Source organism: Haliotis cracherodii, unplaced genomic scaffold (genome assembly GCF_022045235.1).
Source record: "Haliotis cracherodii isolate W230 unplaced genomic scaffold, xgHalCrac1.p SCAF_2, whole genome shotgun sequence".
Classification (NCBI taxonomy): Eukaryota; Metazoa; Mollusca; class Gastropoda; order Lepetellida; family Haliotidae; genus Haliotis; species Haliotis cracherodii.
Window position 1 is genome coordinate 33151329 of NW_027266275.1, and position 13684 is coordinate 33165012.

Genomic DNA, 13684 nt, shown 5'->3' on the forward strand with positions numbered 1-13684 from the left:
TATTCCATCAGAACTTACGGTAGTTTGATATATTGATTATATTCAATCTGAATGGCATTCATGAGTTTCCGAAACCATTAAAAAAAGCTTTGCCTCGAGGTTTTACCAAATAAAATATAAAGAACCCCCCCCCCCCCCCCCCCCCCCCCAAACACACACACACTCACACACACATACACACGAAACATGTTAAATTGCAAGTCCCTAGTCAGTCCCCGTTCCTAATTCACCAATTGTGCTATTATTTGTAGCGTCTCCCCGGCGTCGTGGACTACATCAGTGTCAAGGACATCACAGGTGTCAACAACCACGTCGCTTCACTTTCAATTGCTCCATTGGCACCAGAAGAGGTGATAATTCGATTCCTTAAGAAATGTTGTAATTGTACACGTTTCAATATTATGATATAATTATAAAACGGTATTTAGTATTCGTATTATGCTTTGAATAGTGATAACGGTGTGACAGCTTAATGGAAAGTATAACCTTAAAGTGACATGAATAAACACAGCAGTACTAAGGGACGCAACTCTGGGTCAGAGAGCCATCATTTCATTTGTGAATCGAACCATGGTGTTTTTCATGACAAGTTGGACACACACTCATAAATGTGTTCTTTCTTTCCTGTGGGTGAATAGTTGAATGTAAACACGAATAACAATCATCATCATTATCATTATAGCAGACCAGTCCTTGTTTTGATGCCGAGCGCCATATGTGACATTTACCTCATGGAAACACACTCGCCTAATGCTCTATGTATCAAATGTTCTGCTTCAGCTGTTCTGCAGTGAAAAGGTTCTGTTTGCAGGACAACCCGTAGGACTTATTCTCGCAGGTATGTGGCGGTTCACACACTAAGTGCGTTTAACTCCGCTTTTAACGGTATTCCAGTTATATCGCGGCGTGTTAGCTTAATGTTGGAGGAAAGCCCGAAGTGATGCAGGTCCACCACTTCGGTGAAACCCACGGCCACAGGCATGGTGCTGGCAAACCTAAAATCATAATCGGGGCGAATACAATCTCACAATCATAGGTTTCTGGCGTGCCCATGGGACGCAACTCTGCACAGCAAATAGCGACGCCTAAGACGACTTGGCCACCTGTGCCCCCACTGGTTTAAGTACCAAGGTACATTGTAGCGATTATGAACCGAAATATGTTTCTAACTGCTATATCTTGTTCGAATATTAAACGTCAAGGGCAGAGAATAATCAATATCGATTATCTCCAAAGGACGTAAAATGCGAATTAGTGATGAAAATATGAATGGATCACTGAAAATCAGTGATGACACCAGGTGTTCGCGAAAAGGATAAGCATGTTCCTCTCTACCGGTAGCACAGCCACACACAATTTCCCTGAAAATGTATATATCCAAACGTCCCTGTCTGTATGGTCGTCGGATCATAGGTTTTCGGACGTAATACGGCAATGTTTATCGCGATTACTCGCGCTATAACTGGGGGTGTAACATCACACAGACATTGTAAATACTCAGATGATGGAGTGTTTTTAAGAGGAAGTTGTCTTTCAAATGTGAATGAGATGTTTTACAGTTGTTCTTGTGATGAGAACGAAAGCTACGAATGTTTTTTAAGGCGTCCGAAAACCCATAACCATCTTCCCGAGGCAAGAGAGTTAACTGACAGTAAAAGTCCAGTTTCTACCCTTGTCCAACTAGGCTGAAATTATGGAGTTATATTTTAGCTGGACTAAGGACTCTATGCATAGTCCAATCAGAATAGCATAACGAAATCGACATCCGGTTCGTAAACTGCCGTGCAGATTACGGTCGATTGAAGGATTTGCAAAAAATTTGTACCGACGACTTAGCTCATCAGATATTTTCCAAATCTTTTCATGTTTTTAAATCAAGGTGCTCATGTGACTTGATGCACTGCGCGAAGTAAGACCCGTAAAATCACAATATAGATTTTGTTTATCGATCATGATCAGATCATCTTCACTATTCGATAGAAAATCTACATAAACTTGTACCCACCATTTGTATGTTAATACAGAGTCTCAAACAGCGGCCGACGAGGCGGCCAAGAAGGTGGCAATTACTTATAGTGACGCCAGGCCACCTATCCTTACCCTCGATGAAGCTATTGAGAAAGAGAGTTTCTTCGCCAACCCCATGGCTGAACACAGACTAGGCGACCCGGAAAGTAGGTATAGATGTGAGTGTGTGAGTGAGTGAGTGAGTGATTAGGAACGAAAGTAGTCTAGCTACAGCATGTTTAATGATTCTAAGGAAGTTGAGCTTCACCTTCTGTATCGGAATCTCGGACTATGGTGTTGTTTTACCTGGAGAAAATATCTATTATGTTTGAATTAGTGTTTTAAAATCAGTGTCTGGAAATTAATTTTTAATTGAATTATAATATTATTTGAAATAGTTAATCTTGTATTGAGATTTAAATCCCAGCCGTACATGTGAGCTTGGAGGGGTATGTAAATAGTCCACAGTTCTTCTAATCTTACCGTAATGTCAGCTATATGCATCATGATGCTTACTTTAGCTGAGTCCCAGGCATACATGTACGCTGTATGTACCATGTGCTACATCACTAAGCCTACCTTTCTTGCAGCTGCTATGAAGAAATGCTCCAAGACGCTGAGCGGCAGGACAGTGTCAGGTTCAAACTACCACTTCTACATGGAGAACCAGGTGAGCTACAAGGAATCTCCTAACCTCGGTTGCTCGGTAATACTTGACGGCAATAACGTTAAAGGTCACTCGAATCTCTGAAACCGGAATATGATCATCCCTCTAAGCGAGTCCTGTCAAAATGGGTCCCCAGTGCTTCATGCAGAATTGGATCTGGTTGTTTTTTGTGGCTTGGCTGATTGAGTGTCACATTACTCAGTTTATGTGCTTGTTTGTTTGTTGTTTAACGCAGCACTCAGCAATACCCCAACTATATGACGGCGGTCTGTAAATAATCGAGTCAGACCACACGATCCTTTTAGTCGCCTCTTGTGACAAGCACTGGGCTAGTTGAAACTATATTCTAACCAGGAATACCCCGGAATAGCTCTCTTTAATGAAGATGCGATGGGGTAGCCTAGTGGTTAAAGCGTTTGCTCGTCACGCAGAAGATCCTGGTTCGATTTCCCACATTGATACAATGAGTGAAGCCCATTTCTGGTATTCCCTGCCGTGATACAGCTTATATATCGCTAAAAGCGGCGTAAAAGTATATTCATTCACTCTTTAAGTGATGCATGTGTTCAAATTTAGATTTATGCATAAAGAGACTGTATGACAAGTGGGATGACTTCCAAGTTCCAATAGTCAACTTTCCCTTTATAACAAGCAATAGTCCAGCTGCTCCAGCTTTTGGTGTCTACATTTGACAACTTTTGAGATAGAATCGAGCGTTCTCTTTCTACCAAGATTTCGAAGAGCGTCATACAACTCTTGCTCAGAAGTTGTTTGATCAAGGTTACGACATTTAAGGCCTCAGTGAAGCTTTCAAAAAGTTGTATCGTAGACACTTGGAGGACATTTCCAAATTTGACGCATCAGTGACAAGAAATGTGTCCAATGCATTTCCCCCTTTTGACTTGTACAGAATGTTCCCGTTTTTTTAAGGTGAAATATTGACTTTCCTTTGCATGTGTTTGTGACGGGTGCCACCGGTGGGGCAGGATACGTTTACCTTTTCGTGAACATCTGGTATCATCACTATTTGATAGTTATTCATAAACAAATGGTCATGATGTAGTCGGAATCTTACAATCGACTCTGGGACGGTCGGGTAGCCTAGTGGTTAAAGCGTTCGCTCGTCACGCCGAAGACTCGGGTTCGATTCCCGAAATGGGTACAATGTGTGAAGCCCATTTCCGGTGTCCCCCGCCGTGATATTGCTGGAATATTGCTAAAAGCGGCGTAAAACCATACTCACTCACTCACTCACTCATTCACTACAATCGACTGTTTTTTGGCAGAGATTTCTTATTGTAAGGGTTTTCGTCATTGGTATATATATTAATGATGATAAAAAGAATATAACTATCATGTCTCCCGTCCACCAGGTGACGCTGTGTGTGCCATCAGAGGAACGCTTGGATGTCTACACCGCCACACAGTCGAGTGAATTGACCCAGGGGTCAGTCTCCATGGTTACAGGACTACCCATGAACAAGTGAGTGAACAAACACTTAGAAGCCGATCTTTTTATATTCTTGGGCTGGGGTCAGGGGTCGGCGTGGTGTCGCTGGGGATCTGTTTTAAATGCAAAAGGCCCAAAACTACTAAATTTAATAAATAATCGTACACATGACACAGGCGTGAAGATCCGGGTAAGAATTGGTCTTCACCAACCTATGTTGCCGTAAAAGGCGACTATGCTTGTAAGAGGCGACTAACGGGATCGGGTGATCAGACTTGCTGTCTTGGTAGATGCATGTCATCGTATCCCAATTGCGTGAATCGATGCTCATGATGTCAATCACTGGATTATTTACGGACTACCATTATATCGCTGCAATATTAATTGCTGAGTGTTGCCTTAAACAACACACAAACAAAACATATGACAACTGGATGGCAGTTGTAGTAATACTAAGCATTAACCGACGTAGACCTAAATCTAACCGTACCCACCATGTATGTTTTCAGCGTCGTCGTTACAGTCCCCCGGGTAGGGGGATCGTTTGGGGGCAAAGCCTTCTGCTCCATCCCTGTAGCTGCTGCAGCCGCTGTTGCAGCACACAAGACCAAAAAGTAAGTATTTTCTTCTTAGCGAGAGCGTGTTCGTTCAATTCCGCTTTAAACGGTAAAACCCTCAAAGTGACGCACGTCTCAGACATTTACAACTTTGGTGAAGCTCGCGAGCACGGGTATATCTCAGACAAATCTAGAATCATAATCAGGGAGAATCTGGGATTCGAACCCAAGATCATTGGTTTCTGGCACGTCTAAGGGACGCAACTCTGCACACGAATTGCGTTAGACGTCAGGGTCGCACATGCCTCTTGTTGTAGTTTACAATATACAGGTTATGTATTAGTACACAGTGGAGATGTGACCGTACGTGAAAATGATACATGTATTGATGTTACTGCCGTTGTAAAGTTACAGTGAAATAGTCATGTATTTATAATTTTCATACAGTGTACATATTCTTTTTTCATAGACCAGTGAAAATCTCCGTGAATATGTCGACCAACATGAAGATGTCTGGAAAGCGGTTCCAAGTCCTTGCCAAATATGACGTAAGTTCTTACATTTCAGATGCACAGTTTTATGTAGGATAAAAGGCCTGTTGTTTCCGTGATCACCACACCCCGTTTTGTTGGAGCCTATAACCGCAGGCATGATGCAATATAGGATAATTATAATAAACTGACCTATTTGGGATTCGAACCCACGAACTGCGGCTCGTTGAAACTAAGGACCGCAACTGTTCACTACAAAATGCGGTGCCTTATAATTGGCCCACCGGTGGACACACAGTTTCTGAGGAGATATGAATATTTATCATGTGAACATTCAATGATTCAGATGAAACTCGCAATGTAATTAGACAACCTTGACGTTTCTATTTTGTAAAGCGTTGCATAAAAACACAGTACGCGCTGAGTGATCGTGTCAGTGATCGAGTGAGTGATCGAGTGAGTGATCGAGTGGGTGATCGAGTGAGTGATCGAGTGAGTGATCGAGTGGGTGATCGAGAGTGATCAAGTGAGTGATCGAGTCAATGATCGAGTGAATGATCGAGTGGGTGATCGAGTGAGTGATCGATGAAATATGTGTTCGAAACTTTCGCAGTCCCCCAAAGCGGAGTGGCCGGCGATATTTCAGTAGGTGACGGTCTATCAGAGGCTGAGGACTTTTTTGATAGATTCTTCCCTTTGTTCCAGGTTGGGTTTGACGAGGCAGGTCGTATCCACGTTGTCAGCATGGACGTCTACTGCGACGGCGGCAGCTCCCCAAACGCAGCGTTGTTTTTCAGTGAAGTAATGATGTCGTTGGATCAAGGTATGTTGGTTATATATTCTCATCTATATACTGACGGCAATAAATAAAGGAACACATACAAAGATACTTCGTTAGACTTGTGTTCTTCATGTGATACCCCCTGTTGATCCTGGGTTAGAACTGATCCCCAGCAACCCATGCTGGTCGTAAGAGGCGACGAAACGGATCGGTTGTCAGGCTGGGTGACTTGGTTGATGCATGTCATCGTACCCCGATGGCGTTGATCGTTGCTCACAATATCAATCACTGGGTTGTCTGGACCAGACTTGATTATTTACAGGCCGCGTCATAGAGCTGGAATATTGGAATATAGTGATCTAGACTACCGGACTTTCATTTTTTGTGGAAGCCTCGGTGACTGATTGGGTTAGATCGCTGACTCTGTGTGCTGGCGATTAGGAAGTGTGGGTAGGAATCCCGGACGGGTCTCAACCCAAAAGAAGGGTACGAGAATCTGTACTTTACAAAGAAAATGTTATCCCAAATAAAACATTTGTTACATGTTAGAAAATATTTGGTTGTTGCCAGGCTACTACATCCCCAACTGGAGAATCAAGCTGGTGGCTTGCAGGACGGACAAGGCGGGGACCACCATCATGAGAGCGCCAGGTCAGGGATCCCCAACATCATATAAACAACAAGCAGACCACGGAAACACACCCAGTTATCGCCCTTCCATCACAATCGGAATTGCTCGGTTAAGTCCGCAGAACACCATTTGATAGATGTTCGCTTTCGAGATAATATAATCATATCATTATACTAGCATTTGTAAGACGTTTGGTATTTTCCAGCGTGGTATAGGAAACTTGTACCTCAAATGTCAGCCGGATACATAAAAAAGGCCCTTTCTGTAGCCAATCAAAAAAGAGTATCTTAATGCAAGGTTAGAAAAATATCAATGTTCCATCCACTCTCAGATGAAATCACGCCCTAATTGGGGATTTTGCATGGAGATTACATATTTATTAAGCTACAGCTGCAAAACCAGATATTTTTTTAAAACTAAAAGTATGAGTCTGAATATTTTATAAAGAAAAACCCCTTGCAACACCGTATTATTTGTGGTAGACAAGTTCTTTCTATTTAAAATAGATTGATCGAAAATTATTTTTCATGCCATTTCGTAATGTTTTCGATAAAATCCCTGCCCCAACCCCCCCAAAAATATCAGTTGAGTCTGTATTCTATTTCATACGGTCGACGCGCTTTCAACACAAATCAGTGTAGCCAAGTGTGTCTCATGTATTCATGTAGATGTTTGTCTCGTAGTATGGTGTGTGGGCGTGTCCCTGACTCCATGTTGTATCTCACTATGCTCTATGTTAAAAGGGACTCTCCCAGCTGGTCTCCTTATCGAGTCTGTGTTCGAGCACGTGGCCAAGCATCTCAGTCGGAACGTCCTGGAGATCAAGGAGCTGAATCTCTACAAGGCTGGCCAGGTAACATCATATTTTGTGTTTCTCGACCCCATTAAAATTGTCATCCAACTGAAACTGTAAATCCAATCTACGAAAAACATAAATGTTTGTTTCATGTCTAACGCCGCAATACGTAATATTCCGCCTATATTACGGTGGTCAGTGAATATTCGAGTCTGGAGAAGACAATCCACTGACTGACATCATGAGCATTGGTTCACCCAATTGGGATACGATGACATGCAATGAACCAAGTAGCCGAGCCTCACCACCAGATGCACTGCATCGTCTCGTACGACAATATTCTTACCAGGAAGCCCCACATGTCTTTATGTAAGGGCGCGAGAGTATCAGGAACAAACAGAGATAAGTCTGTCCACATCAAGGCAAGTGACGAAGTATCCTATTCCCAACCCATTCTTCAAGAACTTTGGGAAATAATATGTGAATCACAATGATACAAAAAATCGAAGCTACATGCGTTTATCACAAATAACATAGGGCGCGGCATGAGATATTTTTGGGGCCAACTGGACCGTCATGATCATAGGAAATGAGCACAGTCAAGACTTTATGTATGAAACACATAACAATCATTAATACAGTATGGGTATGACACAAATTCGTAAAAAGATTATTTTAGAAAGTTTCAAGTTTTTTTTAATGTAACTAGAGTCAATCTTGGTCTTAAAGGGGCACTGATCTAACGCAATTCCCCGGGACTGGTTGTTGCCTTTGTTATTGTTTTTTCCCAGTGAGTACCCGGATGTAGAGCAGAAATCTAGACTAGCTCGCGACCTCTGTTGCGCCATTCGTAAGCGCATTAGTCACTTTTATGGATACCGGTAGTAATAAGAGCGTATGGTCACATTGATCAACAAAATGAAATACAGTTTTCGAGATAATAAGGAAATGTAGGTATTTTTGTGGGTAGCATCGGTAATGGTGACGAAGTTTTGATAAGTCACTTGCTTGGTAATTTTGCGATTTTCGTTTACACTATTTTAACTTGCAACACAAAGTAAATATTTCATCTGAGCATTGCTTTTTTTATAGTGTGTATATTTTTTTACTGTCAAAATGTGTAACATATTTATTAAACGTATAAATATTCAGTTATTTTACAAAGTGACTGAAAAACATTTCCATCTGTATTATTATGATAACGAATTCCAAACATTTTGATGTTTAATGTCATCACCAAGAGACTGAAAATGTTACGTTGAAAAGTACATTTCTATGTTGTTTGGCTTCTAATCCTACATAATAATCTGTTGTGATGTTTGTAGGCCCTTTTGATCGTCTTAATCAATCTGGACAGATCTTTTAGTCAAAATGACTGAAATATTTACACATTTTATAAATTGCCTGAGAGAATCACATTTTACAAATTGACGGTAATCTATACACGCTTACAAAGGAAATGACCTGTGAAAACAACGTCTATCGCGCATTGAAGAATTTCCCAACCAAGACGTAGAGAAACAAGAACGAATCGGTTCAAATGAAGGAAAACAAAATGCAAATACCATAATTACAACTTACCAAATTTATGTGTATAAATAGGCAGCTTCCTTGTTCGAGGAATGTATCCGTGAATATCCACACAAAGGAATAATGTCCCACTCATCTGCAGCTATACAAAATAACTTATTCGATGTCACGTGTCTCTGTAACTATCAAATATTCTAAAAGATATATATCGTTTCGGGATATTATAACCAGTGTTCGTTTCTCAACTGATCACTTGGATTGTTTCAGGTGTTTCACATAGGTTATTATTATCGACGCAATCCGAAATCCGAAAATGCTTTCACTGCATGGATACCTTTTTTTAGTATTAAACTATAACCATCTGGGGTATTTCCAAATGACGACTTCCGATGAGCTCCGCCGTTCTTTTTGTCTGTTTGTTTAGGCTGAAGAAATTAATTAACATGCGCCCTTTGTCGAATCTTTATAGATCACATTTAACTAATCAGTGTTTATTCAAAAATGCGTAAAACAAATATTGCCTCCAGCCTCCAAGTTTATTTAGCTGTCCTTGCAGACGGTAGCCCAGTCTCTGGTCACGCTCAGTTGCGTTGCGTATCATCCGGGTACTCACAGGGGAAAAAACAATAACAAAGGCAACAACCAATCCGGGAAATGGCGTTAGATCAGTGTCCCTTTAAGTGAAGTGAAGGTTGTTTAACTTAACAATGAACTTCAATGACATGAATGAATATAGTAAATTTTCTTGGTTGTCTCAGACTGACCTTCGTGGACATGAACTGACATATTGCACCTTGAGGAAACTGTGGACAGACCTACAACAGTGGGCGGATGTTGCCAGACGCCAGAACGAGGTCAACAGCTTCAATAAGGTACAGTAGCTCACATATCCTCTTCATCAGTAACTTATAAATACAGTGAGTCCTGGTATTTTCCACGATGGGTGAGTGAGTATGGTTTTACGCCGCTGTTAGCAATATTCCAGCAATATCACGGCGATGAACACATTCAACCCATGTCGGGCACTGAACCTAGGCACTGAGAACGATGGAGTCTGACATTCGATGCAGTGGTCGTTCAGATAGCCTCTAGCCTCTGGGCCGCTTGATGTGGCACTTCGCATGGCTGATACTCATATCTGTGCCGTCCAGCAGTACAGAACCGTCAACAAAATCAACATTGACATTGAGATTATGTGAAATGCCTTGTTTTCAACATGAGTCTTGACATTCTTCACAAGAGGACCATCAGACAAATAAATGTGTGCAAAAGTGCACAATACAATTCTATCATGAAGAGCCTCTACTTTAATCATCATCATCATCATCATCATCATCATCATCATCGTCGTCGTCGTCGTCGTCGTCGTTCTTGTTGTTGTTGTTGTTGTTGTTGTTAGAGTTTCAGCATGAAGTAAACACTAATGTGCAGTGACGCTATAACTAGTGTCGCATATGATATTATCTCACTCGGTTAAGAAAGAGAAACCTCTTTGCGGCATCCGTTTGTTGAAACCAATCTGACACACATACACTCATGTGTTAATCCAAACTGGAAATGCTAAACTGGTTAAATGAACACAGCCATTGATACCATGTTTGTAAGACACATGCAGTTGTAATAATTATACTTTTAATAGGCTAACCAATGGAAGAAACGTGGGTTGACGATGACGCCGGTGAAGTATGGGATGTTGTACATGGGGTCGGGCTTCACCGTCGACGTTGCCATCTATGCCCGAGACGGCACCGTCACTGTCGTCCAGGGAGGCGTTGAGATGGGACAGGGATTATTCACCAAGGTGTGTAGACATATTTGTAGGTGGATGTAAATAAACAATAAATACAATTATAATACAATACAATACAATACAATACAATACAATACAATACACAATGCAAGCCGCAATATAATGCAATATATTTGTTGTCTAATGCCGCAGTCCACAATTTACCAGCTGTTAGTGTGGCCTGAACGTAGCTTAGTCCAGACAAGCTAGTGGTTGATACTATGAGCAAACGTCCCACGCCATCGGGATACAATGGCACAAAATCAACACCAATTGTAACTCGTAATCAAAAGAATACAATACAATACCACGAATGCAATGCAATACAATACACTATACTATTATGAAATACAACAATAATGCAATGCAATACAATTCATAACAATCGTCTTAAATGCAATTACAATACAATACCATGCAATACAATGTCATACAATACAATCTCGTGATTAGCGTACATGTTTTCCTACATATGCTTGTCGTAAAAGGCGACTATGCTTGTCGTAAGAGGCGACTAACGGGATCGGGAGGTCAGGCTCGCTGACTTGTTTGATGCATGTCATCGTATCCCAATTGCGTGGATCGATGCTCATGATGTCAGTCATTTGATTGTCTTGTCCAGACTCGATTATTAACAGACCGCCGTCATATAGCTGGAATATTGCTGAGTGCAGCGTTAAACAACAAACAAACAAACCTATTTTTTATTTCTAGGTTGCGCAAGCGGTGGCCATGACATTGGGCATCCCCGTGAGCAAGGTGAAGGTCCTGCCTAACCAGTCTCACACAACAGCCAACAGCTTTTTGTCAGGGGGAAGCACATCCAGTGAAATATCTGTCATGGTAAGACAAATTGTATAATCAGGATTTTCGTTTAAGTATCAATACTTTTATCAATGCATGTTTTGTGTCCAAAAGACACGGTGACCATAGATAAACTTACATCTCTTTCTTCAGAGATTCAAGAAGATTTGTCAGGAATGAAAGCAAGATTAATGTTATCTGAAGTTTACTGAGAAACCAATATATGAAATGCTGGACATTCTCCTAGATCCAAGTAAAACTTTGACATTCAGGACAGAAGTAGGCATCACCATGGATACCAATTGTGTTCCCCCACTTGCTAAACTGTTTCTCTTATCATATCTGAATATTTAATCAGAATGGCAAAATCGAAACACGAGACTTTGGCCAAGAACTTGTTTCAAGTAAATCGATAGTCTGATAACATTTAATTCCTTGCAAATCGCAATTCTCTTCCACTGATTGTCACCCCTGAACGTGAAATTATAGTGACCAGTGACAAAACGTTCCCTTTGATATATGTCGAGCAATATCCAAGCAGCTTCAGCCTTTGGTGTCGACATTTCACACCTGTTGAGGTACAATCCCAAGAAAATTTCAAAAATCGTCACACGACTCTTGCTCAAAGGTCGATTTATCTGTGTTGCGGCATTTATGATGGACATGTGGAGGACATTTCTAAATGTGATGCACACGTGACCAAAAAATGATGTCCGATGAAATTCCCCATTTTGACTTGTACCATATGTAACCGTGTTTGTTGAGGTGAACAATTGACTTGCCTTTGCATGTGTTGCGACGGGTGCCACAGGTGGGGAGCAGGAAAAGCTCACCATTTCCTGGTATCGTCGCTATTTTAGAAAACATATATATATATATACGTTTATGAAATGACTAACAAATAGGGAAAATATGAAAATGTCCATATTTTTTATGTTTTCTAAAATAGCGACCATATATATATGATATAGTTGGAATCGTACAATGGATTCTGCTTTTAGTAGAGATTTCTAATGATCATGGAAATTGCCTTGTCTCTTTTATTAAACTTTATCATTGTCTATTTAATGCGGAGACATCGTTCTGTTCATTGTCAATTGACTCCTGAAGATCCGGGGTAGAATTGGTCTTCAGCAACCCATGCTTGCCGTAAAAGGCGACTATGCTTGTCGTAAAAGGCGACTAACGGGATCGAGTGGTCAGGCTCGATGACTTGGTTGAAGCATGTCATCGATCGATGCTCATGATATCAATCACTGGATTGTCTGGTCAAGGCTCGATTATTTACAGACCGCCGTCATATAGCTGGAATATTGCTGAATGCGACGTAAAACAACAAACCAACCAACCAACCAATCATCGTCAATTATCCAGTCTATCGTATCTCCATTATATTATGATTGATGCCCAGGACCCTTTCGTAAGCAGATCGTCTGTTTCTCCATTTTCTTATCAGCAAGTTCCCACAGAATGTATCTCTCGCTGGTTGTAATAACCAATCAGATATGCATTCAAATGTCTGATTCAAGAGTTACGTCCCTTATACAAAATTTCAAAACATTGACGACTAGTTTGTTGAAATTCGCAGCGGAATCTAAACGAGTGGGTTCAGGGTATTTAAAATGCACCATGGTAGAATGGAATATGTAATACCCTTGATCGTCGAGGATACAAATGCTTATACCTCTACTACGTGTCCTACAGTCTGCCCTGAAGTGCTGTGAGATCCTGAAGGAGAGAATGGCACCAGTCCGTGACACCAACCCTGATTCTGACTGGGAGGCGCTGGTGAAAGCGTGTGACTTGGCGGGAATAGAACTAACTGCAAAGCACAAGTAAGTCTGACATTATATATTGTATATTTCCGGTTCGCCTCTGTGAAGTTTGCCAGCACCTCACCCGTGCTCGTGTCTTTCACCCAAATGGTAAACGTCTGAGGCCTGCATCATTTCGAGCTTTCCTTCCACTGTTAAAAGCGGCGTCAAAATCCAAACTCACTCACTCATATTACAACAGTTGATCTGCCAGGGAGACAATGGCATTGAACTTTAACCCAATCCTAATTCACATAACACTCAGAAGAAATAATCATCGACTGCTAATTCCAAGCTTTGGTAATCCCAAAACGATGATTATGTTATTGTGCAATATTTAGAGTCGGAGATGGAGATTTTTTTTATG

The 13684-nt window shown here is 41.2% G+C and overlaps 1 protein-coding gene across 1 annotated transcript in view; it reads left to right on the top strand.

Moving 5' to 3' along the window:
- Positions 1-13684, top strand: part of LOC139468006 (uncharacterized) — a 42134-nt gene that overhangs the window by 18598 nt on the left and 9852 nt on the right. Inside the window, exons 17-30 of the mRNA XM_071249655.1 lie at positions 252-350; positions 781-838; positions 2025-2174; positions 2598-2677; positions 4048-4157; positions 4634-4738; positions 5151-5229; positions 5878-5995; positions 6524-6604; positions 7328-7437; positions 9669-9782; positions 10550-10711; positions 11414-11542; positions 13208-13338. Coding sequence (XP_071105756.1) covers positions 252-350; positions 781-838; positions 2025-2174; positions 2598-2677; positions 4048-4157; positions 4634-4738; positions 5151-5229; positions 5878-5995; positions 6524-6604; positions 7328-7437; positions 9669-9782; positions 10550-10711; positions 11414-11542; positions 13208-13338 — 1526 coding nt within the window. The remainder of the gene's footprint in view (positions 1-251; positions 351-780; positions 839-2024; positions 2175-2597; positions 2678-4047; positions 4158-4633; positions 4739-5150; positions 5230-5877; positions 5996-6523; positions 6605-7327; positions 7438-9668; positions 9783-10549; positions 10712-11413; positions 11543-13207; positions 13339-13684) is intronic.